General features: G+C 41.0%; 1 protein-coding gene across 5 annotated transcripts in view; it reads right to left on the bottom strand.

Moving 5' to 3' along the window:
- The window catches only part of GRIK2 (glutamate ionotropic receptor kainate type subunit 2), a 1,201,378-nt gene that overhangs the window by 665,302 nt on the left and 512,828 nt on the right, over window positions 1-23,248 (bottom strand). For 3 of the 5 annotated variants that reach the window (XM_063666452.1, XM_063666454.1, XM_063666453.1), the window contains one exon: window positions 9,653-10,062. In XM_063666452.1, the coding sequence (XP_063522522.1) occupies window positions 9,653-9,767 (115 nt within the window). In that variant the 5' untranslated portion in view covers window positions 9,768-10,062. Of the gene's footprint in view, window positions 1-9,652; window positions 10,063-15,156; window positions 15,287-23,248 lie in introns of those variants that run through there. The other 2 variants (XM_054490294.2, XM_063666455.1) reach the window with 1 other exon arrangement.

Here is a 23,248-nt window from a genome sequence, read left to right as displayed (position 1 = left end):
ACGTATACAGTACTTGTAAATTGTTCTCTAATACATTTTCCTTGAGATTAATTGGTAAGTTTTCCTTGCTTAATCATTTGATCTGGCCATGTCTTAAGAAGACATTCCTTTATTTCCTTTCAGAATTTTACTTAGGAATTATCTGGGTGATGTTTAATTTTATATGTCAACTTGATTAGGCCGTGGGGTGCCCAGCCATTTGGTCAAACAATTTGGGTGTGTCTGTGAGGGTGTTCTGGTATGAAATTAGCATCTGAATCAGTAAACCAGTAGATGGAGCAAAGAAGATTGCCCTCTGTAATGTGGGTGGGTTTCATCCAATCAGTTGAATGCCTGAATAGAGTGAAAAGACTGATCCTCCTAAGAAAAAAAGGGAATTCCTCTTGCCTCACTGCCTTCAAGCCTGGATTTTCTTTTTCTTTTTCTCTTCATGCCTTTGCGTTCAAAATGAAACACTGAATCTTCCTGGACCTCAAGTCTGCTGGTCTTCAGGCTGGAATTATACCACTGGGCCTCTACCTTTCCAACTGCAGATCTTAGGACTTGTTAGCATCCATAATACCGTAATCATGTCAGCCAATTACTTATAAAAAATATCCACAACCTCCTCTTCTCTCTCTCTCTCTTACTTCCTCCCTGCCGCATGTGTGTATGTGTGTTTTCTATTTCTCTGGAGAACTTTGACTAACATTGTCTTTGATCTGAGCTCAAGAACTTCTTAAAGATTTCAGCGATCAAGGACAAAGATGTGCCTTTTGCTTTCATTTCAGTAAGAGAAAGAAGATCCACTTATTCTTCATAAAATGCAAGCAACACACTGCAAAATCATTTGACTGCTTATTGCAGACCAAGTCAAGCCCATCCTCTATTTTCAATTGTTTTCCAGTGGCTACACACAGTATTCTAAACCCCGTAACCTAAATATTAAAGCTCTGAAAAATCAAGGCCTTATCTATGCCCCTTCAGTGCTAGCTCATTATCTGTCCCAACACTCATTTTCTTAATTTATGCCTAAATTCCTTTTCTTGTGCTGAGTCTTCCACCAATGATACATTTCCCCCTTCTTTCTATCACACAATATTTTCAGGCACCAGCCAGAATCCTTTCTCTTCTGGAAAAACTTAAGCCCATAATAATCTCATTTAAACAACTATTGTATATATTTTCTGTATCATGCAATTGGTACTTTAATATGTACATAACTTTTCTCTTTAATTGGATTACACAATCCTTAATATCAGAAGCTAAGTCTTAGAATTCTGTTTTCCAAATGCCTGCCACGTAATATGTGCTCACTTTAATATTGTTGAATGAATGGATGCAGCAAAAGCTTTGATACTGAGTAAAGGAACAAGTAAGCAGGTATGCAAGAGGCTGATAGAGCTACACATTAAGGAAAAAAAAAAAGAGAAAAGAGCAATAACCTATGAGATAATGTACTAGGAAAGAAAAGGTAAAGGAAACAAAGTAGACACATTTCTAGGGGAGCTACCAGATTTCTTTCTAAAATGGATTCAAAGCACAGGGAGTCAGAGGCTACACTGAAAAAAAACAGCAAAATTCAGTGAAAAAAATTCACTAGATTGGCAGCCAGGGTAATCATGTTTTGGTATAAAATCTGACATTAATCGCAATTTAGAACAAGCTATTTAACTGTCCTTGGCAATTCACCTCTAAACTTAGGACTCTAAACGTGGTGACCTTTGAATTCTCCTTTAGCTTAGATAATCCATGATTCTATAGTTTTCATTCATTTTGAGTTCCCATTTCATTTCTTCTAGGGAAGGAAGGACCCGAATGCACTAAAACCTATGATGAATTGAATGCAGGAAGCTTCAGAAAGTAAAGGGAGAGGTAAGAAAGGAAGGATTAAATGACAATATAAAATAGACCAAATAGCTATGAACATACTGAAATTTCAGAAGCAGAACATCTCTTTAATATTTGTTTTGTTTATTTGATCATGTTAGCTGAGCAATATTCTCATTGTGCTAGGTCAAGGACTTAGACTGAGACTGAGCTGGAGACAGAAATGAGAGCTAGAGGCAACATCTTCCAAATTCTTACTTTAGTTCAATAATAGAAAAGTAGCTAATTGATTGAAAAGGAGGTAAAAAGCATTAAAAATCATTTTGATTGGAGAAAATGTCAATGTAAGAATATAATTTACATCTTATTTAAAATAATCACTTATGCTAAAAGATTTGGATTAATACAAGCAAAATATCAATTTACAAAGCATTGGGATGTCTGGCAGTAAATTTTAAAAAGACTGTGTATCAAATGTCATTTAACTTCTCTCTTTTCTCAGCCTCCCTTCCACACCCATGCTAATCACTCAGCACTCCCTTAGGCACCCAGTATTTTCTTTTGTATCTGAGCATCTCTGTCACAGACAGTATCGATCGATCCTAATAAATTCATCCTAACTCTACAGTCTTGAGACTATGTGTTCCCTCTTCCAGAATATACTTGTCTTAAAATAAGGCCATGGAACAGGGCAATACTTAACCAAAAAGAAAGGCTGATAGAAGTATATGTATCAGTAGAAAAAAAAACTAAAAGACATAACCTTCCCAAACCCTTTCAGATCTTCATATATGGCCCTGCTATCTAGTGACCTTTCTACTAAATCCAGAAAAGAATATTCAGTTTTTAGCTAAGAAAATAAAGAGTTTAAATTAATCTATAGGCAGAAACCTAAAAACCAAATACTATATCTGAATGCTGCTATCTTTGAAGAGGATTCTCAAAGCCCAAATGCAAAAGTAAAATTAAAAATTAAAAAAAAAATCCTGCAGAAAAGTTTTTAGAGTCTTTTCTAACCTCCCGACTCACTTTACCACAAATTAGTTTTATCAGGTTAGGTAACTGTGACTTTGAAAATACAAAAATATAACATAGTTTGCTTTAACGGTGTGAGGCAAGAGACAAACAAACCTTACTTATTTGGTGATCAAAGAGATGTGAGGGAAGCAGGTGTGCCTTAGAGGAACTGTGAAATGTGAATGGGCCAGAGGGTAAAAATGGGACCACATCCCCCCTCACCTGCTATATGCTTTTGGTGTTTACAAATCTGACGTCTCAAAACTTTTTTCAAAATGGCATACAATTAAAATTTGGGAGATTTTTATACAAAAATTTGGTTTCATGTTTTTCTAGAAATATCTAAGGAACTGACAACTCTGAGTAGGCAATGCCACATGGCAAGAAACAGGTGGAGTGAATAATCTCATATGTGACTGAGGCTTGACTTTCACCTTGGGACTGATTGTACTTCAATGTTCCCAATGTTAAGCAATGATCTACCTTTTCTTCAGGGGCAGAAGGGACTTGACGACATTGAAGTTTAATAATCTGAATATAGAAGTTTCAGCAAGAAAAAAGGTCAGGATTTTAAAAACAACCTAAAATAGATCAAATACATATTACTCTATTGAAACTGCAGAAAGAACATTCCTTTATTGTCTCTGTAGTTTCTCTACTACTGACAAGCTTTCTTTATGAGAAAAAATATCAATAATCAAATTTTAAAAGAAAAGTCAAATTTTCTTTCAGTTATAGAACATAGAGAATTTATCATCAATACTTACCCTTCAACATACTGTATATGCTCAAACTATTTTAAATGCCTTTTGTTTTTCAAATGAGAAAGACCTATAATTCCATTTATTAAATCAGCTCTTAAAAATGTTTTATTATTGAAACTTGGTCCTAATCCTAGGTTCACAGTATATGATAAAGGTTTAAAGAAAGCTTATTTAACCTACATTAAATCTTGATAATGCATTAATGAGTCTTTTAAAGGGATAATTTTAATTCCCCAATCTTCAACCATAAGGACTATATAGTGCTAATCTGCCTTGCCCTTTCAATTAAACTTGTTAAGGGCGTTCTATTTAGTCAGCACCCTGAATGGACCATTAAAATTCCTGTTCGGTAAGAGTTGTGTTCAGTGCTCTGTTGTTTTAAATTCCATTAAATCCAAATAGTCTTTATCGCCCCATGACCGCTGTGACTTCAATCAGCCAATTTAATTACCTTACAAAATTGTCAGCAGAAGCAGCAAAGAAAAACAGGAAGCCCTATGACGTTATCAGATTGAAATCTTCCTCTTCGGTGTTTAATCTAGACCAGTCAATAATGATGATGTGCACCTACTTCCTTCCCTTTCAGGGGTTTCTGACCTTACTTTTCATGCTAAGATTTAGGGTAGAAGATTCATTTGAAGCACTTCTAACACTTTGATAACTGGACTACAAATTGAAAGCCCTTTGAAGATAAACCTTCACTACCCAAATGAAAAACAATCAACACTTAAATTTCAATATATCATACCATCCTACTGAGGAAAATCAGGGATCTCCTGCAAGCCCTAAGTATTATGCATGCAGTAGATTAATAATTTAAGTATGTTACATTTTAAAGACAGTAAACTGGTTTCTACTCTGATGTGCAAAAATGTGCATTGACAATTTCCAGGCAGTAAATGTAATCGGGGCTACCATAACAAAGTCAAATCTTAAGAACTGAAGGACAAAGTGAAGTAATTTCTCTCACTTGAACGTTAAATTTCTACCACAAAAGAGCAAGGCATTTTCTTTATCAGAAATTATGATAACCAAATGGCTTGAAAGATTATGTCATTGTTATCATAGACAACACTTTATGTAATGGTGAGCAAACTTGAAAAGGCTGTCATAATCAATGATACACCATCGTGTGATCTATGGTATTTTCCTTCTTCGTGTGAGAGGAATTCACATTAACTTTCCTGTGCTGAGTAAATGTTGAAAGAGTGTCATTTGAGAATTCAAGGAATGAACACACCGTAATGATCACTTGCATTAAACCAAAAAGCAAAGCTAGTCTGAAGAAATGTCTACTGACATATAAACCATGTTCGCTTCTGAAAGACAATCTCACAAAGCCAGAAAATGTGTTGAGTTTCATGTATCTGGGTAGAGAAAGCGTGCAATTTCTAGAAGACAAAAAGATCATTTTTCAAAGTCATTTTCTGAAATGATTGTGCCTCTGTTGATGGATCACATCAAGTTATTTTTTGAAGCTTTAATACTAAGTGAGAACTTATGAGAAAAACTGATTTTTTTAAAGTGTGGTCGTTGTGTTGGCGATTCTTGGAACGATTTCTCTCCCTTGCATTCCACAGCTCAGCTAAGCAGGTGTTCAGACTTTATCTGTTGCAGATAGTAGCCGCTATTACTCCCCCATCCCCGCCTCCCAAGAGTCAGTTTTCCTGCTTCCAGATGTAAGGCCACTCCTCCCTCCCGCCCACCTCACCTCTCAAAGGAGGAAAAATCTCTTTCAAAGAATTTGTAGAGTGACGGCTTGTAAGCTCAGTCAATTCACTCTCACTTTTCAATGTTGCAGTACATCTGCTACTAATTATTGTATCTGTGAGCAAATGGGATGCCCAGCAAAACAACGGGATTTCCAAAGGAACCCTTTCTGTTCTCTCTCACGTTGTAGATTTTATCCCACAACGTATAGGCGGTCCCTTAAACTGGCTGTGTTCACCCTCTGCGTGTACCCAAGGAGGTGACTGTGTGCTGTCCCACAAATAGGAAGTCAGTGCGCAATGCCAAAGAGACCCCAGCGCGTCTGGGAGGGAAGACTTCTGCTGGGAAACCTTTAAGAGAGCAGTTCCACTGGCTTGTTTAAGAGAAAAGTTAGGTCGAAACATCAGAAGGGAAGACATGGCCTACCATATGCTCAGCAATTCGGCAAGGAAACCTTGGAGATGGTGCCCAGGAGCCTAAGTTTGGGTTGATGTCTTTGCTGCTGGAGCTCTAAATTCCAGTTCAGATTAAGATTTCGAATGACAACCTGACCTCGAAGATCGGAAACAAGTGATAGCTTGGGGAGTGATTTCTTAAAGAAGATGCTTAAACATGTGAGGGCTCCCGAACGGCGAACCCTAGGCCAGCCCGGCACACAGCCGGAGCTGGCTTCTGAGCTCCCTCGCACTTTCTTACAGGCAGGGGTCAGTGCATGCCCGGAAGAGAAGGACCGGTTAAAGTAACAAAAGAAAGGTTCAAGTACCTCCGCCGCCGCAGTTCGGCTTAGAGGCCGTGGAATTGGTCACACCCCCGCGGACGGAAGAGTCCCGCCTTCACCCTATCCAGAGGCGGGCAAGGCCGGGACGCAGCTGCGGCGAAACAAAGATGCCTCATTTACATACGCCGGGACGCGCTGGATGCCCTGTGCCCGCTGCGCCAGCGCTCTGGAGACGCCTGCCTGGGAGAGTCGCAGGCTCTGCGCCCAGAAAAGCCGGCCAGAGAACATCTGGCTCGACCTAGGGCAGGAGAACTGACTCTCTAAAATGCACCTAGCCTGCCGGGTGGGCACCCAGGAAAATCCAAGTTGTCCCAACACAGGATCAAAGGAGGGGTAACAACCAAGACTCAATGTCAGGGGCTCGCCCGCCTGCCTGGAGGTGACCCTTGGTTGACCCTCAGGTCGCTGCCATAGAGCCTCGGGGCAGCACCCTAGGGTCGGTGCTCGGGATACCTTTTCTCAGAGATGTTTGCTGAGCGGCTGCAGAGGAGCAGGCCAGCCTGTGCAGCCAAGCGGGAGTCGGCTGAGGCTGGAGGTTAAGGGGGAAACAGGACAGAGGCGCTCCTGGGTGTAACTGCAAAGTTTTCTTGAGCACTAGAGAGACGTCACTGTGCCAAAGTCTGAGGCTTGCATCCGGACGGCGCATGTGTCTTAGTGCGCGCGAGCGCGTGTCTATGTTTGAGTGTGTGTGAGAGAATGTGTGTGTGTTTATGTGTGTGTTATTGTGTGTGCCATACAGAGAGGGAGAGGGAAGCGCGGGAAAGAGGGTTGCGCACGCTGAAGACGGGCGGGGGAGGCAAGGGACTTGGCAAGGGTTCAGCACTCTAAGCGGGGGCTGCCCCTCACCTCGCAGGAGGTGACAGGAGGACGCTGGGTCGAATCACAGTCCTAGTGGGAGCAAAGGGAAGGATAACACAGAGCCTTAACTAGCGGGGAAAGGGGGCTGGGGTGGCCGCCTGGGCGGGCTCCGCCGTTGCCATAGCGCCGCGGCGGAGGCGCCTGGCGGCTGCCGGCGCTTAGCCACGCCAAGGGTGGGGGATGGAAGGGACACTGGATGCTGCCTCCCCAGCAGAGGCGGCGGGTCTCTCCACCACTGGGGCAGCTGCCCCATGTGCAACTCCAAACTCTTCCTTTCCAAGGCACGGGGCCAGGGATGAGGCACTGGCTCGACTTTTGAGCCAAAGTTGAAAATAACCATTCTCAACAGTGGCTTATACGTGCTCAACCAACCATCCAATCCACTCAGAACATGTTTATCCCAGAAGAAAATAAAACTCCCACCATTACATCAAAATAGCCCCAACAGGGAAATGTTCCAGTAACAATGTACACAGTCCTTCTTCCCCACAACTCAGGTCAGAAACCAGAAGAAATGCATCTCCACGTGGAAGATGTTTTAAGTTAATGTAGAAAACAGCAGGTTATCTAGAAGCTGGACTGTTGGTTTAGGGTTATCAAGGGACCAGTGTGGAGATCTTTGCCTACTACCGTATTTCTTAAAGACATTTTTAGTAAGCATTGGTCTAAGAAAGCTTGTTTGCGTATGCGTATGTGTGTGTGCGTATGTGTGCGTGTGTGTGTGTGTGTGTGAGAGAGAGAGAGCTCTTTTGGAAAGCTGCTACGCACTCTGCTACAGTCGCCAAGATTTTTAATATGAAGATATGAAATGATCAGCCAGTGTAACAATCTAATGATTCAGCAAATATTGTGCTGCAAGACCAGAGCGGCAATAATTAAATCCTTAGAGTGTTGGTGGCAGTTTTCCGGCTCCAAGTCTTCTTTTTTCCATCTAGTCGGCAAACACACTTAGTAACGCACACTCATTCACAAACACACATCAGAATTCCTCAGGATTCCATATAATTAGGATGAAATACTCGAAATATTGGGCAAACTACCATACTGTAGTACCTACCATATTTGAAGCCTAACTGCTGAAAACACACACAAAAAAAACACATGCACACACACGCGTGTGCGTACACACACATTTCCAATGGTATAGGGACCTGTTTAATCCTGTCCACAGAAACAATCATTCCTGTGGATGCTTGTTGCTAAGAGCAACGTGCTTAAGTACCATCTAAAGGCATGAAAAAAGCATGAAAACTACTACAGTAGGAATCCAGCTATAACCCAGTGCCTCTTTTGTCATCAGCAGGCTTTTTGACTGTGGGCATCTATGTGTATGTGTGGTCGGGTGAGGTTCCCTTTTTGAATGTATGTGAAACATCCCTACCTTGGTTCTACAAAGCCTAGGAGAGATGGTGAATTTTATCATTGGGGGGATAAAAGACACACATGGGAAAATGGAAAGACAAGAGATGCTGTTGGCATGATAGAAGATGCAGGCAATCACTCTTCAGTTTAAATTTGACGGAGTGACTTAATGTGTCTGCTTTTATCTCAAAGACACATGCTCAGGATTACATGGTGTCCTGCACTCTTTGGTCTGAATCCACTTGAACTGTCAGAGGAAGTGCCTACAATGGGAGTATTTATCCTGTTGGCTTTCTCCTTTCTTCCTCTTATCTACTTTAGGAAACTTTCCCTGACTAGTTCTGCTCCTACTAAAACTCCTTTGGCCATCCAGAGAACCTGAGCGTCGCCCACGCTTCATTTTCTCCAAGCAATCACTCTGACCCTCTGACCAGGGTTTCCACTGGAATCCCACGTTTAGATTTTCCTTCAAGCTCCAAAGAAACCCTGATTCTTAGAAAAGCAATATATTTCCATAAAAAAATGTAACTACCTAACGTCTTTCGTCTTGCCAAAGTGAAAGATGCAGACTTAGTCACCCCTCCTTGAACAACTACTCTTCCCCACCGCCCCCAGATACTATTCTTCATTAGTTAGTTCATAACGTCCAGAAAGCTGTGAGAGGGGGACTCAGCAAGTTAAAAACAAACAAAAAGCTGTTCTAATTTTGACGCTATTTCCTTCCAGCTAAGTAGCAGCCTCCCTGTGTTAAGTAGAGCCTCGAATCTTACAACATTTTTTAAAGCTCTGCATCCCAGTAAGGGCACCAGGGACTGGAAAAGCGGTGAAAACAATCGAAAAGGCTCTCTGGAAAAAGAAATCAAAAGGGTTAGTACCTTTCATTTGCACGTGAGAACTGCCCTGGTCACTGGCGGAAGCAGACAGGCGCAACTCGCCAAAGAGTTACCAGGTGTTAACTCACCAGCCCCGCAAGCTGAGAGGCGTGCAGCCCCGGCGCACACTTTTGCGCGGACCGCGCACCCCTCCAAGCTCGCAGGGCTCAGGGGGAGACAGGCGGGAGTGGCGGCTGACCGTGCCTCCAGCGTCATCATCATCTCCGTGGCAAGCTACTGTGGGGAGGTAATGCAGAGACCACTACCACACATTGGCCCTCACTTCACCCTCCCGCGGCTAAAAACAAAAATAAAGAAGAGAATAAATGAAAGCACAGGAGTTCTTTAAAAGCCCCAGGAGACGACAGAGCAGTGAGCAGATCAGAATCCACGGAGCCCACCGCCAGGCAGAGCGAACCCGCCTGTTTACATCCGGCTGCCTCGGAGCGGATACCAGGCAACCGAGAGATGGGGAATCTTACCAAATCTTAATACATGTGTGGTTCCTTGAGAATATCCAATCCACAGTAAACAGAGCAGGAGTTTAACGGTGCGCCTGAAGACTGGATTACTTAGAATCGGGAAAATAATCTTCATGGTGTTTCTGTGCCCACACGCACGGCACCCACTTCCCCGATCTAGCGTTCGGCTCCCGGGTTCGGGTAGAAATGAGGATGCGTCGAGTGGTGACCGCAGACACGATCACGGCATGGTCACAGAGAGAGGAAGGAGTCTCCGCTTCCCAAACCCATTAGCAATCGCTGCATGTTCTTCACACTCACTGCGCCAAGGAACAACCTTCCACTGCAAGGAATGGTGGAACATCCATGTTAGTCGGAGAGCATCCGGGAGAAATCCAGCACGCACACCCACAATGTCCGGCCGCGCGAGCCTGTGGAAGCAGAGGAGGAGGGAAATCAATAGGAAATCCAGCCTTGGTCACGGACGAGATGTCGATAGCGAGCCACAGCCCGGCACAAAAGGCGCTTTGCTCGCAAAGGTTTTGCCAGGCCCTATTCTACTGCACTGCTGCACAGCTTCTGACGTGAAGCCAAGATTAAGTGAGAAAGACTGAGATAGCTGCTCTCCTCTTAAGGCTCCCGGCCAGTGAGCTCCCCAATATCTATTATGCAACCGATCTGACAGCCCGCCTTGAGTTGCAAGAAAGAAGTAGGATTTATTTATAGGGAGAACATTGCTTTTATTTTCCATGAGTCTTTGCTGAGAGAACGACTGGTGTATGTAAGCGGACTTCTTACAATCAATTGATGAATTTCATTAAATTACTAGCTAAATCAAAGTCAGTTTGTTTGGGAACTGTGAAAAAGAAAGTGATCTAAGACGGAGGAATTTACTGCAAATCTAACTTGTGGTTAGGTTGAAAGGGTCTTATTTGTACTTTTTTATTTTGGCCAGGAATGAATATAGATTGGAATGCAATTGCAGAGGTAAACCCATTCTTTAAAAACTTGACTGGGGTATTCCTTGATTGCTACCCAGAAGTAGGAGAAATTTCTTCAGTGAACTTTTATGGGAGAAATCTCAAATTAAAATGGAGAAGTTACATTTTCCATCCATTTTTTAAGCTCAAAGAAAATAACTGTGCATATATAAAAACAATGATGTTTGAATGGATGCAGCAAACTCTAAAGCCTTCAATAATTTATGCCCAAATTTGTTCGCATTTTGGTTTTTTGAACATTCTTTTTCCTAAAGAGGCAGAATATGAGATCATAGCTTGAGCGACATTGAGTGTTATAGATTCCTCTAAAACTGTCTTATCATTTGCTAGTTTTCTGGTGGAAATATTTAGAGTCACCAGGTAGTGACTCTCTTGGCTTTCATTAGGAGTTTATTCAAGAAATAAAGTACAGAAATAGAATTTCCTTCAACATAAAAATACATTTTTATTATTAAAATAAGTAATATTCTGTCTACTTATTAAAAATATACAATGCTAATATTTTACACTAAGTAAAACTAACATGCATAATAAATATATCATTGTCAACATTTTTAAATGATTAAACATCACAAAAGGCAAACTGTTGGACCTATATCTAATAATTAATATATTTTTCATAACCAACTAACAAAAAAATCCTATCTGAAGGCTAATTTTTAAATAAGGAGTGATATGAGTGATACGAATATTTGACTTGCTATTTTTCCTCCAAACAGCAAGAAAACACTATAATGTTTTCATTTCCTTACAGCGATTTTTTAATTTAAATTTTCTTAAGATATTATAAAGTGCTGATTTAAAGAGAAATCTACATTTTGCAAAGGCATTAAGTGGCATTGATTTTTTTTAAGATGGAGGCAATAACCGCAGTGTCAAACATAAGTATCATGAATGGCTAGTTCTGCAGTATAGCGGACAATTCAATCAAATAATTCGACTATTTGAGCACCTTAAAAGGAACACCTAGTGCTAAAACCAAGGGTATCTAGCGACTCCTTCAGTCCATGTTTAAAATATCTCTTATAAAACACATACACAGCCCAACATGTTCTGTCTTGTATTTGCTGTCTCATTTATTCCATTCTGTTTGTTCATTTTCTTTTTGATCCTAGCAGAGATAATAATGACTGCCAGGGGAAAAAAATAATCCTTCGCATTTTTATCTGCCAATATAACTGATATCTACTACCTGAAAATAGCATGTTTTATTGTGACTAATCAAAATACTGAAATTTTGCAGTGTAGCTGGCATTTATTGGAACCTGAGAAAACAAAATGTACCATATCTCTTTGTTCATGTATTCCATTCATATAATGACATTTTACATTATGGTTGCAACTTTTCCAGTTGAAACTAGTATTCTAAACTATTTATTTTGGGGGTTATTTGGATGTCTAGTTAGGAAAGTGAAAGATCAAGCTTCTATATTCATGAAGTTATTACACAATAAATTAAACAGTTAAAAGATTGTAATTTTTTTACTATTAATTGATCTCCAAAGAACCAATTTTGCACATATGGTAAATTAGATTCATTTACATCCATCAACTCAGTTGAAAGGCTTTAGCACAACAGACAGCAATTCCACCTGTCCAGTTGAACTTCTACAAGACTGGAGACGACCTTTCTTCAGGACCACGGACAGCGCTCCTGGTATTATTTATTCTGGAGTAGTACACTGAAAGTAGTACAATAAATGACTAACATGATATTTGAGTGACAATGTGTAAATTTCTACTACACAGAGTAAAGGACTTGGAATTATTGCATTGTTCACATTATCAAGAGGACTATTTTATCACCTGTGTTGTGTGTATTTTTCAGTGCAATTGCTTGGTAAACCCAAGATGTAGTCATCTTTTTTTGTAATAGGGCATACTATTAAAAAAACCACTTATATTAATTGTGAGATTCCTCATGAACACTCAACTACTTGTTTGTCAGTACAAAAAAAATTGCTAGAAAGACCACAATTCAGAATGCCAAATAACATACTGTCAATATTCAGTGGCTAAAGACATTTTTTAAATGTACAATTAGTTATCACTTTCAATTCTCCACCTCCAGATTTCCATCTGTTACTAGGGTAATTAGATTAATTCTTGTTCTTTCTCATTAAACTCACTCACTTCCTAGGGGGGAAAAATGCTAAATTTACCTCCCTATACTACAATAAAATGATTTGGTGGCATAGTTGATGCCTTAACATGTGGCAATTTTGAAGTTATTACAAGTTTCTCCCCAATACTGATACCATACATCATAGTTCTGAGGTTATATGAAGGATTAATAAATTCCTTATACAGTATTTCACTGACTAGATTTAACCCTTTTAAAAATTGTGTCGGTTCTGTAATTTGCTCCTTCCTTAAAGGAAAAAGAAAACTACTGCTATTGGATATCAGGCAATTATATATACTTAGTAAGATTTATATATTTTATTCTATGGTCTCATTTTTTTCCTCATTTTAACCATATGGCACTCTTTATTTCTAGGATCCAAAACTCTGTAGGTTCCAAGGTCAAAGCAAAGATAACAAACTGTAAACACACACATACACGCACACACAGAGAGAAGCTGTATTTAGAAGTATACCTCAAGAAAAATCATAGAAGGCTTACACAAATATCAAACTTATGATAAATTGACAAAGAAGAAAATGCATATCATGTTAATGCAAAGCTTCTTCCAACAACAATAACAACAAAAACCACTAGCTTCATCTTTCACTATATTTTTATATTTGCAGATACTAATGACCTCTTATTCTTGGGCACTATTACTTGAGAAGAAATTTTAGTTTCCTATTCTGCCAGTGAAAATGAATCTTATTCTAGTTAGCTGCCACCTGCTGGGGTACGGGAAAATGTGTAATAATCTTTATAGCACAACCTTTAAAAAGACAATGCCTATACCTTTTGCTGGAAACAGCAAATACATATCCCAGAACAACCTGAATTTCAAAGATGTTTCAAAGGTTCTTACATGCCATAGCTATATTTAAATTTTTCACATGGAATTCTTACTAAGGATTCCACTTGACTTGTCACAGAAGTCCTGCTGTTATGTGACATTTGAAAAACCTCATCTTATAGTAACACCTAACCTATTATTCCATGCAAGTGGCCTGTTGCATTGCAACTTAGCTAAAACAAACAGCCTGTTTATACATGGCATTAAAGATCTCAGAGAACAAAGTCAGGACTGAGTCAGGTTTCAGTTGAAATCACACTGTTGCATACTTGCAACTCACTCTTCTTAACTATGCATGCTATGGTATCCCTTATGATTCTGAACACATTATCAGCTGTTCCAGCAACATTCTGCTGCATTGATGATTAATGACATTTGGAGTTTTGATTAATTTTTAGACACTAAAATAAGTGTATCTTAATTAACAAATTGAAGTGGAATAAATTTACATATCCCAGAACTTTTTTTTTTAATTTCAGCCTGTGTGATTTTCAATGGGTTTAAATAGGAGAAAACAAACAGATAAGACTTTCAAACATTGCTCAATTCTCTATCACCTTGCTCTTGTGCATTTCAATTTTTTGTTGTTTGTTTGACTCAAAAGTTTTTAAGGCCACTGGAAGTTGATAGGCTGCCTTGGTGGTTACAGGAATAGACTCTATAAAGTTAGAAAGTAATGAACTAAGACAAATCAGGATTGAAATACAATTGCATTTCTTTCAGCAACTAAACTGACTAATTAAGACTCAAATGAACCAATCATCTCTCGTGAAATGAAAATAATCATCAATCCATAAGATAATTTCTGATGACAGAATACTTACAGTATGGAGATGAATAAATGATAGAAGATAATCTGTGCATTACCAAAAGACTACTAATAGTAAGTTTTCTAATATTCCCCATTGCCTAAATTGGAAATTATTCTCTAAGGAGCCTCAGCTCGGTCGTGTTGTTTGGTAAAGAAACTCTATCTCCTTAAAGGTAAAAATATCAGAGGATGTGGTTCGTTAAAAGTTCTTGAGGTTTATGATCCACCCTGGTAACACTGCCCCCTCCTTACCCTAATGGGACGCCCTCCAAGTTTTTTCAGAAGCTCTTAATACGGGTGCCGGTTAAAATAAATGTACTTCCTCAGCGCAGAACTAAGGAGTAGGGTTAATGGAAGGATGGGTGGACAGAAGGAGGAATGGGGAGTTCGTCAGACCCGCCGGCAGCCACACAGCTTCTTGCCATCTGTCTCATTCTCTTCGCCTCGCGTGAGTCCCCGTAGCTGAGGCCACTTCCTGACACGTCCACTTCTTAAATCATTTTATGTGGAGAACATAGGCGACTGCAGCCAACAGAGCCACTTGCATGCTTGACGGGAATTGGCTGAGACGAGCCCGACAAAGAGCGCACGGACGTCCGCAGCGCTGCTGTTCGCCTTCTTCCTTCTCTCCAGGTGGAAAACGCCCCTCGCCCACCCACAGTCCCTCCCGTCCTCTTGAAAACAAACACCTCGTGAAGGAGCCCGGAGTGCAGCCCACCGCCGGGGAGTCCTTACCTGGAGCTAGGGGTGAGGTGGGCGGGGAGGGGGTGGGGTGGTCCTCGGGGAGGAGCAGCCGGAGGAGGTCGGGCGGAAAAGTCCCCGGCTCCTAGACCGACCAGCGCAGCCGCCGGCGCCGAGCGCGAGTGACGGCAGCGGAGAAGACGGTGACCGAGGAGCACCAGCAGCGGCGGCGGCGGCGGCAGAGACAGACACGCCTCCTGGCGGGGGTTCCTCGCCTCTTGCTTTAAAGGCGCCGCGCTCCTTTCCCCACGGCCCCTGCACGCTCCTAGCCGCCGCGGCCACTCGGGGGCATCTCCCACCCCTGGACTACAGGAGCTAGAGCGAGAGAATTCCTGGCGTCCCTAGACTTGGATGCTACGAAGCCTCCGGCTGGACTTCGCTCCCTTAGCGCACACCCGCCTCCTGAGATGGGGAGACTAAGGCCGAAATGCTCTGTCAGGGAGTGAGTGATGCATGCAAAGCGCCGAGGAATTTGCCTAGCCTTGGGTGGTGACAACACATACAAGGAGCCCAAACATATTTGCTTCTGGGTGATGGCTTTTATGCCTCTCTGAAACCATAGCAACGAAGCTTCTCCACTGCCAGGGCTTGGAGGGCAGCTGGTAGTCTCCAAAGTGGACCTCTTAGTCCAACTACGGTCATTTCCCTGAGGTTTGCAAAAAAAAAAAAATCTTGATCTGCGCACCCTCCCACCCCGACCTCCAGCGCACACAGCAAATGCGCTCCGGTAGCGCTTCTGCCGGTATTCCCTCAGATGCCGGGAGTCACAGTGCCCTGCTCCCTGCCACCATTGCTAAGAACAGATGCTTGGAAACGGACTTTTCCTGAGTTTTAGGAGGTCGGGCGGGCTGTCTCTGTCTGTGTCCGGGGCCTTAAATAGCAGACTCCCCTCTCCCCACCAAACTCCCACCCAGGTCCCGGAACTCTCAACCTAAACACATTTCAGAAAGAAGTTGGATTCGAGATCTAGTGGGCGCCGAACCTGAGGTCGCAGACTCCAAGATTGGAGACAGGAGTCTGGGAAGCAGCCCTGGTTTGGCGGCCACCCGTCCAAGTTCTCGGGAGGACTCTTTTAAAGGCCAGAGATGGGGAGGCGCACCTGAGTCCCAGAGTCTTCCCGCAGGTTGGCTTCCAGGGAGGGGCTGGCGGCGGTGAGCGCACCAGGCTTTCCCCGCTTCACGGTGGAAACGATTAGCTTTTGCAAACAATCCCTGAGTTCCGCTCCTCTGGGTAGGAAAAGTCAACATCTATTCAATACCGTTGCTATTTTATCCTCAGCCCTACAATATTAACTGGGGCTGAGTTTAGCAGTTTCCCCCAGAGGAAGTTGGCGAGCTGAGATTCGCGAGGAGATTTAAGTGAGGCTAAGCGGGAACAGGCCAGGCGCACTGGGCTCAAGAGACCATTTCAAACGGGCTGCATAAAGAAGGGACCAGGTGAGATTCCACGGATCTGCAGTCCCCTAACAGTTCCAGTCCCTGGTGGCTCTCCACTGTCTATCTAATTCCGAGGTCCGGGAAGTAGAGAGGCTCTGAGTCCCCGGGGACCTGTTGTCTGAGCTGGAGACCAGAACTTGCCCTTTTGCTTCCTCCTTCACTGCAGCCCTAGTAAAGTTAAGTCCTCGCCCGACTCTGGCGCAGCAGGGCCATGTTCCACACCCTGAGGCTAGCGCCTGGTTCAGAATAGCTCTGAAACACAGAAAGTCAGTCCTGCCAAAACCGCCAGTCTTTCCCTCTTGGTCACCACCCAGGACTCTCTGCGCCCGGGTCCCTACAACATGCCTACTGAGCATTCTTGGGTGGGGCACGGTTGGGGTGAGAGGGACTGGGGACTTATGTTAAGGAGAGATGAGTTAGTGGCAATGGAGAGTCCGTTAGTCATTTGAAGATCCCAGGGGTGGCTGGGCGGCTCCCTTAATTAAGTCAACAGCAGCCTTGTTCTACCCAGTAAATAAATAGTCAATGACTCTATTGTGCATCCTGGAGCGGGCAGCACAGACGCGTGACCGGTTCTGGGCGCCTGGGCTCCAGCTGCTGTGACCTGCAGCCTAATGGGCCCTCGAGGCACAGCCGAGTTTGGGCCAGGCTCCGAAAAAATGCCCCATTCTGTCCCATTCCTCCATGGGAGTAAGGAAGACAATTTGTCTACTGGCTAAAGACTCTCTCCTTGTCATGATTACATCCACCCACTTCCAGGGAGAAAGGAGCAAAACACCAGCACGAGCAGATTCCAGTGAAAATCCCTGAGTGAAGGCACCCAGCTCTTTTGTGATAACTCTGAGAGTGTAGAACAGAGTGTGTCTAATTTGACATTAAGTGTTTAGCATAGAGTCTGGCATGCAGTAGGTGCTGGATAAAGAATGGTACCGGGATACACCTTCCGCTTTCCACACTGTTGCCCCCAGACCCACGTTGTACTTGGGAAAGGAGAGGCTTACTAACAAGTTCCTGTTAGTGCTGTGTATGATTTGAGAGCCTTGTCACGAATCTATTTTTTTGAAGCAAACAGGACACACTTGTAAAAAGAGAAATAACAAGTCCCAACAACAGCATAGGAGAAAATAGGAGAGAGCTGGGAGTGTAGAACAAATCAAAATTATGCATGCTGTGACAAATTAATTTGCTCAATAGCAAAATATTATCTAGATTCCAATGAGAAAAACAGACTAACAAGGGAGCATTAGACACTGCACAATCTATTTAACCCTTCAAAAATAATCCAATGCTATAAAGAGATGTTTTTCATGATTTATTTTAGGATTTAGAAAGTTAAACATTTAAGGAATGAGATCTCAAGTATCCTCTCGGGCAACCATGAAGCTGTTTTTTCTTTCTATTTCCAATCACCCTTAAGGTTTAATCTTCTAAAATTTGGAAGGTTGCTAAGTCCTTCAGCTATGCAGGAACCACATCCCTACTTTCTCTTGCCCGGCTTCCACCCTCTCTTTCTTCCCTTTCAAAGTGCTCTTAGAACATTAGCAGCTCAAGATTTCAATTTCTGAAGACACAGCAAAGACCAGTCTGAATTCAAGCTAACTACCAGGATGTGTTTGTTTGTTTTGGCTTGATTTTGTTGAACTGAATGTAAAATTGAAAAGTATTATTTTGGATCATCTCATTAAACACCTTCATTTTATAGATGGTAAAAACCAAAGTGAGAGAAAAGGAGTGACATACTCAGGATGTGGCAGAACTGAGACTGCCTTCTAACTGTGCAGAACAGCATCAGGCTGTCTCTTGTAGTCTCTTTCAAAACTTAGACTTATATGAAGTCAAGACTTAAAGACATTTCAAGGAAATCTACTCTAGTTCAGTTTTCACAGACCTTTCTCTTATCTGAAAACAAAATGAACACATGTGCAATGACTTCAAAATTTTACATGCAATAGTAGGAGATGCACAGATGCCTTGAAGGCCATCATGGGCTGGTGAGGAGACTCTACACCCTAAGCTGAGAACCTCCAATCTATTCCAACAATGTGATTTTAGAGATGAGAAAATATAGACAATGAGAACTTAAGAGTCACAGAGTGGGTTAAAAATAGTTCTAGCACTAGAGACCCGGTATCTTGCTTCCCACCTATTCCCATTCCCTCAGGTCATTTTAGCCATAATTGGACATAAACATGCTGAAGAAGAAATGAACGGATGTCCTTGATTAGTCAAGAAAGGATGGGACCTAGTACAAGAAGAGGGGTTTACCTTGGAATAAGAGAAGGACCAGTAAACCCCAGTAACAGGAAGGGAGGCAGAGTATACAGTGCAGATGTCAATTAGTTTTTAAGTGTGGTGTTGAGAGTCTATTTTTCCTACATGAGCTCCAAAGCCCTATGCTGGGCTACTCTGCTTCATAGACACCTTCCTTACCACTCTCTGCCTTCCGCTATCCTAACTCTCATGCAGATGGCTGTTTTGCTTGGTCTCACTTAAACAATTTAGTACTGAATTTTTCAGTAAGGGAAGGGAAGGAGAAGAAGAATAGGAACAGAAAGAGGATACGAGGTCCTGTTTTTGTTCTTTGTGTTTTCTTCATGACATAAAAGTAAAAAGCAAGCTGAGAGTCTTGGGTAGGGAGAAAGTAATAGATGTTTAAGGAGAATGGAGAAAATGTGGCATTTTTATCAGGAGCATGGAAGTGTGAAAGGATAATAAAATATAGTTGGATACGTGTCCAACAGTCAGGGCCATTCTACCTTGATGACTTACAAATCTTTGAACATTTCAAGAACTCTCATTCTTCCTTTCTACCAGTATAAATCTTAGGGTCTTGAGGTTACAATACTTGGCATTATCTCCCATCATCTACTTCACCACTGTTACCTCTTCCCTTACCAATTCCTAAATCTCCAAGTCCTACTTCAAAACAATTGAAGAAGCTAATTATAAGATCGATGTAAAAGTAATTCCAGTTTTTAATAACTTAAGTTTTTTTTTTTTAATGAGACACAGTCTCGCTCTCTTGCCCAGGCTGGAGTGCAATGGCATGATCTCAGCTCACTGCAACCTCCGCCTCCTGGGTTCAAGAGATTCTCCTGCCTCAGCCTCCCAAGTAGCTGGGATTACAGGTGCCCACTGCCATGCCAGGCTAATTTTTTGTACTTTTAGTAGAGACAGGGTTTCACCCTGTTCCCCAGGCTGGTCTTGAACTCCTAAGCTCAGGCAATACACCCACCTCAGCCTCCCAAAATGCTAGGATTACAGGCATGGGCCACCACGCCCGGCCATAACTTACTCTTTTAGCAAGTATTTATTGAGTACCAACTATGTTCCAGGAAAATGAAGACACAACAATGAGAAAAAAAAATTGAGACAATACACCTTCTATGACATTTCTAAAGCCACAAGGTAACTTCTGTTAGCAAGATTATGATATTCTTGCTTTCACTTCTTTAGAAAGCACTAATAGAAAATCAGGAATGTATCAGCAGAACATACACAAGTGGCATCTCTTAGAGAGGTATGTTGTACCAGAAAATATTTTGTGCTAGACTCCCCACCCTACCTCCAAAGAAGAAGTAAAGAAGCAGTTATCATTAGGAGTATGGAAAAGTGGAGAGAAATGGGAAGGCATACAGGGGCAGAAGTATACATTTTCTCAAAGCACAGGATCTAATTTGTCAAATAATAAGGAAATTCCCAAATATATATCCTCAGGACTATTCTCTACCCACCTTTGCTCTCTACTTTTTTTTCTGGGAGCTTAATGCAAGGATTCAGGGAGAAACAAATTATTATTTGTCTAAAATCTACTATATTCTAGGCAGGCATACTTTTGCATAAAATATTGCATTTAATTATTTGAATGGTCTTATCAAATGCAAAATTCTCATTTTAAAGATAAGTAAACTAAAACAGAAAGAGGTCATGTAATTTGCCCTGGATGCACAGCTAGTGAAGATAGAGCTAGTATTCAACTCTGTAGTTTATTACTCTTGCTGGTACATCAGAGAAGGTAAGTGGGAAAAAGTCATATCTATAACAGCTCTCTGTTTCAAATCAGAAAGGATTTCAGATGTTGTTTCTAAGATGCAAGAGATAAATCTCTATGAATTATACTGGGAATATGAAGGGCTAGAGAATATGGAGCAGCTCAGATTGAGTAGATTTTCCCCCCTCAGTAACCCCCTGAGAAAAGGCTTTGGAGCCAGAAATCAGAAGAAGCTTTCTCTTAGAGAAAGCCAGCTTAAAAGTAAGTGGAGAGATCTTGCTTTCAGCTTTTATCAGAGTTCAAGCAAACTCCCAAAACTTGAACTGATCCCCTAAGAGTGTTTTCAACAGATCCTAAATGATACCACATGCCAACAGCATTTTTTGCAGTAAGCGAGAACTGAAGACAAAATCACTTCTGGTAACAACCGTTCATCCACAAAGATAATGTCTTTTTAGTCATTCCTTCCACTACCTATGCTTATTAGTTACTAAAATTGACTATGTAACTGTCCAGTGGAGACGGGCAAAATAGACACTGGAGATGATTTCTAAGAGTGTTGTGTTCATGGATTGTTCCAATAACAGTATAGAATTCATTGGATATGTCAAAGGATTGAAACCAACTTTGTAAACTGGTTCAGAATGTCAAACCAAGATTTATATTCATTTTAATTTCTATTTATTTAAGCTGTACAACATGATTTTTTGATATACATATACATAGTGAAAATTTTACTACAGTCAGCTAATTAAGATACTCATCCCTTACACAGTTAGGTTTTTTCTCTTTCTTCTTTCTTTCTTTCCTTCTTTCTTTCTTTAGTAATGAGAACACTTAAGATCTAGTCTCAGCAAATTGTGATTGATTCAGTTTAATGCAGAAGAAGTCATTTTGATACAGAATTAAGACTGTTTCCTTAAAAAGTGTTTCCTGGGGGGGGGTCATCCATGTTGTAGAAAGCTACTATGGAGGGCCTTTAGAAACTGACTAGGGTGTCAATAGATTTTCTTCCTCTAATTTAATGTACTGACTCTAATTAGAAAAGTTTTCAAATCTGTTATTGCAGGTGAGCTCAGCTTCAAGGGCTGACATTCATTAAGGATATGGATACTCTGCTAACCACCTGCATTTCACATTCCTTCCTACAGAAGGATCACACAGGCTGCTCTATCAGGGTTGCTATGTGGATGTGCACTGTTGGAGAGCACACAACAGAGGTAATGGAATTCAGTTATGGTTTTTAATTCTGCAAATTAATGGATGAGGCAATAAGTTTAAAATGAGAGGAAAATGAACAGACAGGAAGCTAGAATAAAAATGTAGGCCCATACTCTGTATGATAATGAAAAGTGTGAAAATCAGAAAATAAACTTTTATTTTGCAATCTGTTGTCCTAACAAACTTTTAGTACATAACTGTTTCAATCTGCTTCCAGATCAGCATCCCTTTGTAAACACATGTTAAATTTGAGTACAGAGAGATGGACAATTGCAATGCATCACTTAACTGCATCAATATTTTATGTAGTTGATCATATAAAAATCAGAAGCAGATTTAGCGTTCTCTGTGGACTGTAGGGACTAAGGGTTTGTTGACCGCATTTCCACTTCATAAACAGAGTTATCCAACCAAGACTTGTTTACAAACTAGAAATGTAGTCAAACACACTGTCCCTGATGCTTCATTTACTCTTCTAAGCCAACAGATTGATAATTTTAGAGCTATTTCTACAAAACTAGATACATACATAATTAGGAAAATAGGAGAAAATAATCTATAATATGGAAAGTAATAATATATGATAATTAGAAACTGATATTTTGGTGGATAAATCAGAAGAAACATAGTAATTTCTATATTATGTTTCAATATTCACTCATTTAAAAGAGTACATAGGTTTTATACTTACATGCATTTCACTATATTTATAATATTACAATAAAGAAATTAGGTCTTGAGCTCCAATTGTCAAAAGCCAGAATCATGGCAGTTAGTCTCAGCTACAAGGGGGTAGAATCTAGAATGTACAAATATTTTTCACTTATTTCTCCTATTTTATATGTATAACTAAAAACTGTCAAGAGGTTTATATTATCCTCATTTTATAAATGAAGAAAAAAAAGTACAGAATAATTTTACAGCATAGCAAAAACAACACCGGACTAAAAGTTCCATTAACTGAACATGCATTTAAACATAATATCTTTGGTAAGTCAGTTAATTCTCTTATGCTTTCATTTTCTCACTTGTAAAATCCGGAGCAAGAATTTATTTTGAAATCTATGAGGTCCCTGTAATTTACAAAAGTAACGATTTCTTGGCAGAACAAGTATCACATTATAGTCACTGGTAGAACAGGGGTAGAACTCAGGCCTCTGGACTTTGTCACCACAAACTTGAAGATAAAACACATCTGAAATCAAGAGCTAAGCTACAGAAGGTATATAGGTCTTTGCTTTTATCCTTCATGCAAAGTCATCAGAAACATGCAAAACTCACAATCTAACTTAAAAATAAATCTTCCTACAAAAGAAGTGATAAGTTTTGTTCACTTAGCAAAAAGCACTAAAAATACTAATTTAATCATTTTGTGCCTAAAGTTAGTTAATGTATAAAAAAGCAATACCATAATGATTTTTATAAACATTCTTTGATT

This window comes from Pongo pygmaeus, chromosome 5 (assembly GCF_028885625.2).
Source record: "Pongo pygmaeus isolate AG05252 chromosome 5, NHGRI_mPonPyg2-v2.0_pri, whole genome shotgun sequence".
In the NCBI taxonomy this organism is placed as follows: Eukaryota; Metazoa; Chordata; class Mammalia; order Primates; family Hominidae; genus Pongo; species Pongo pygmaeus.
This window is presented reverse-complemented; position numbering and strand designations above follow the sequence as displayed.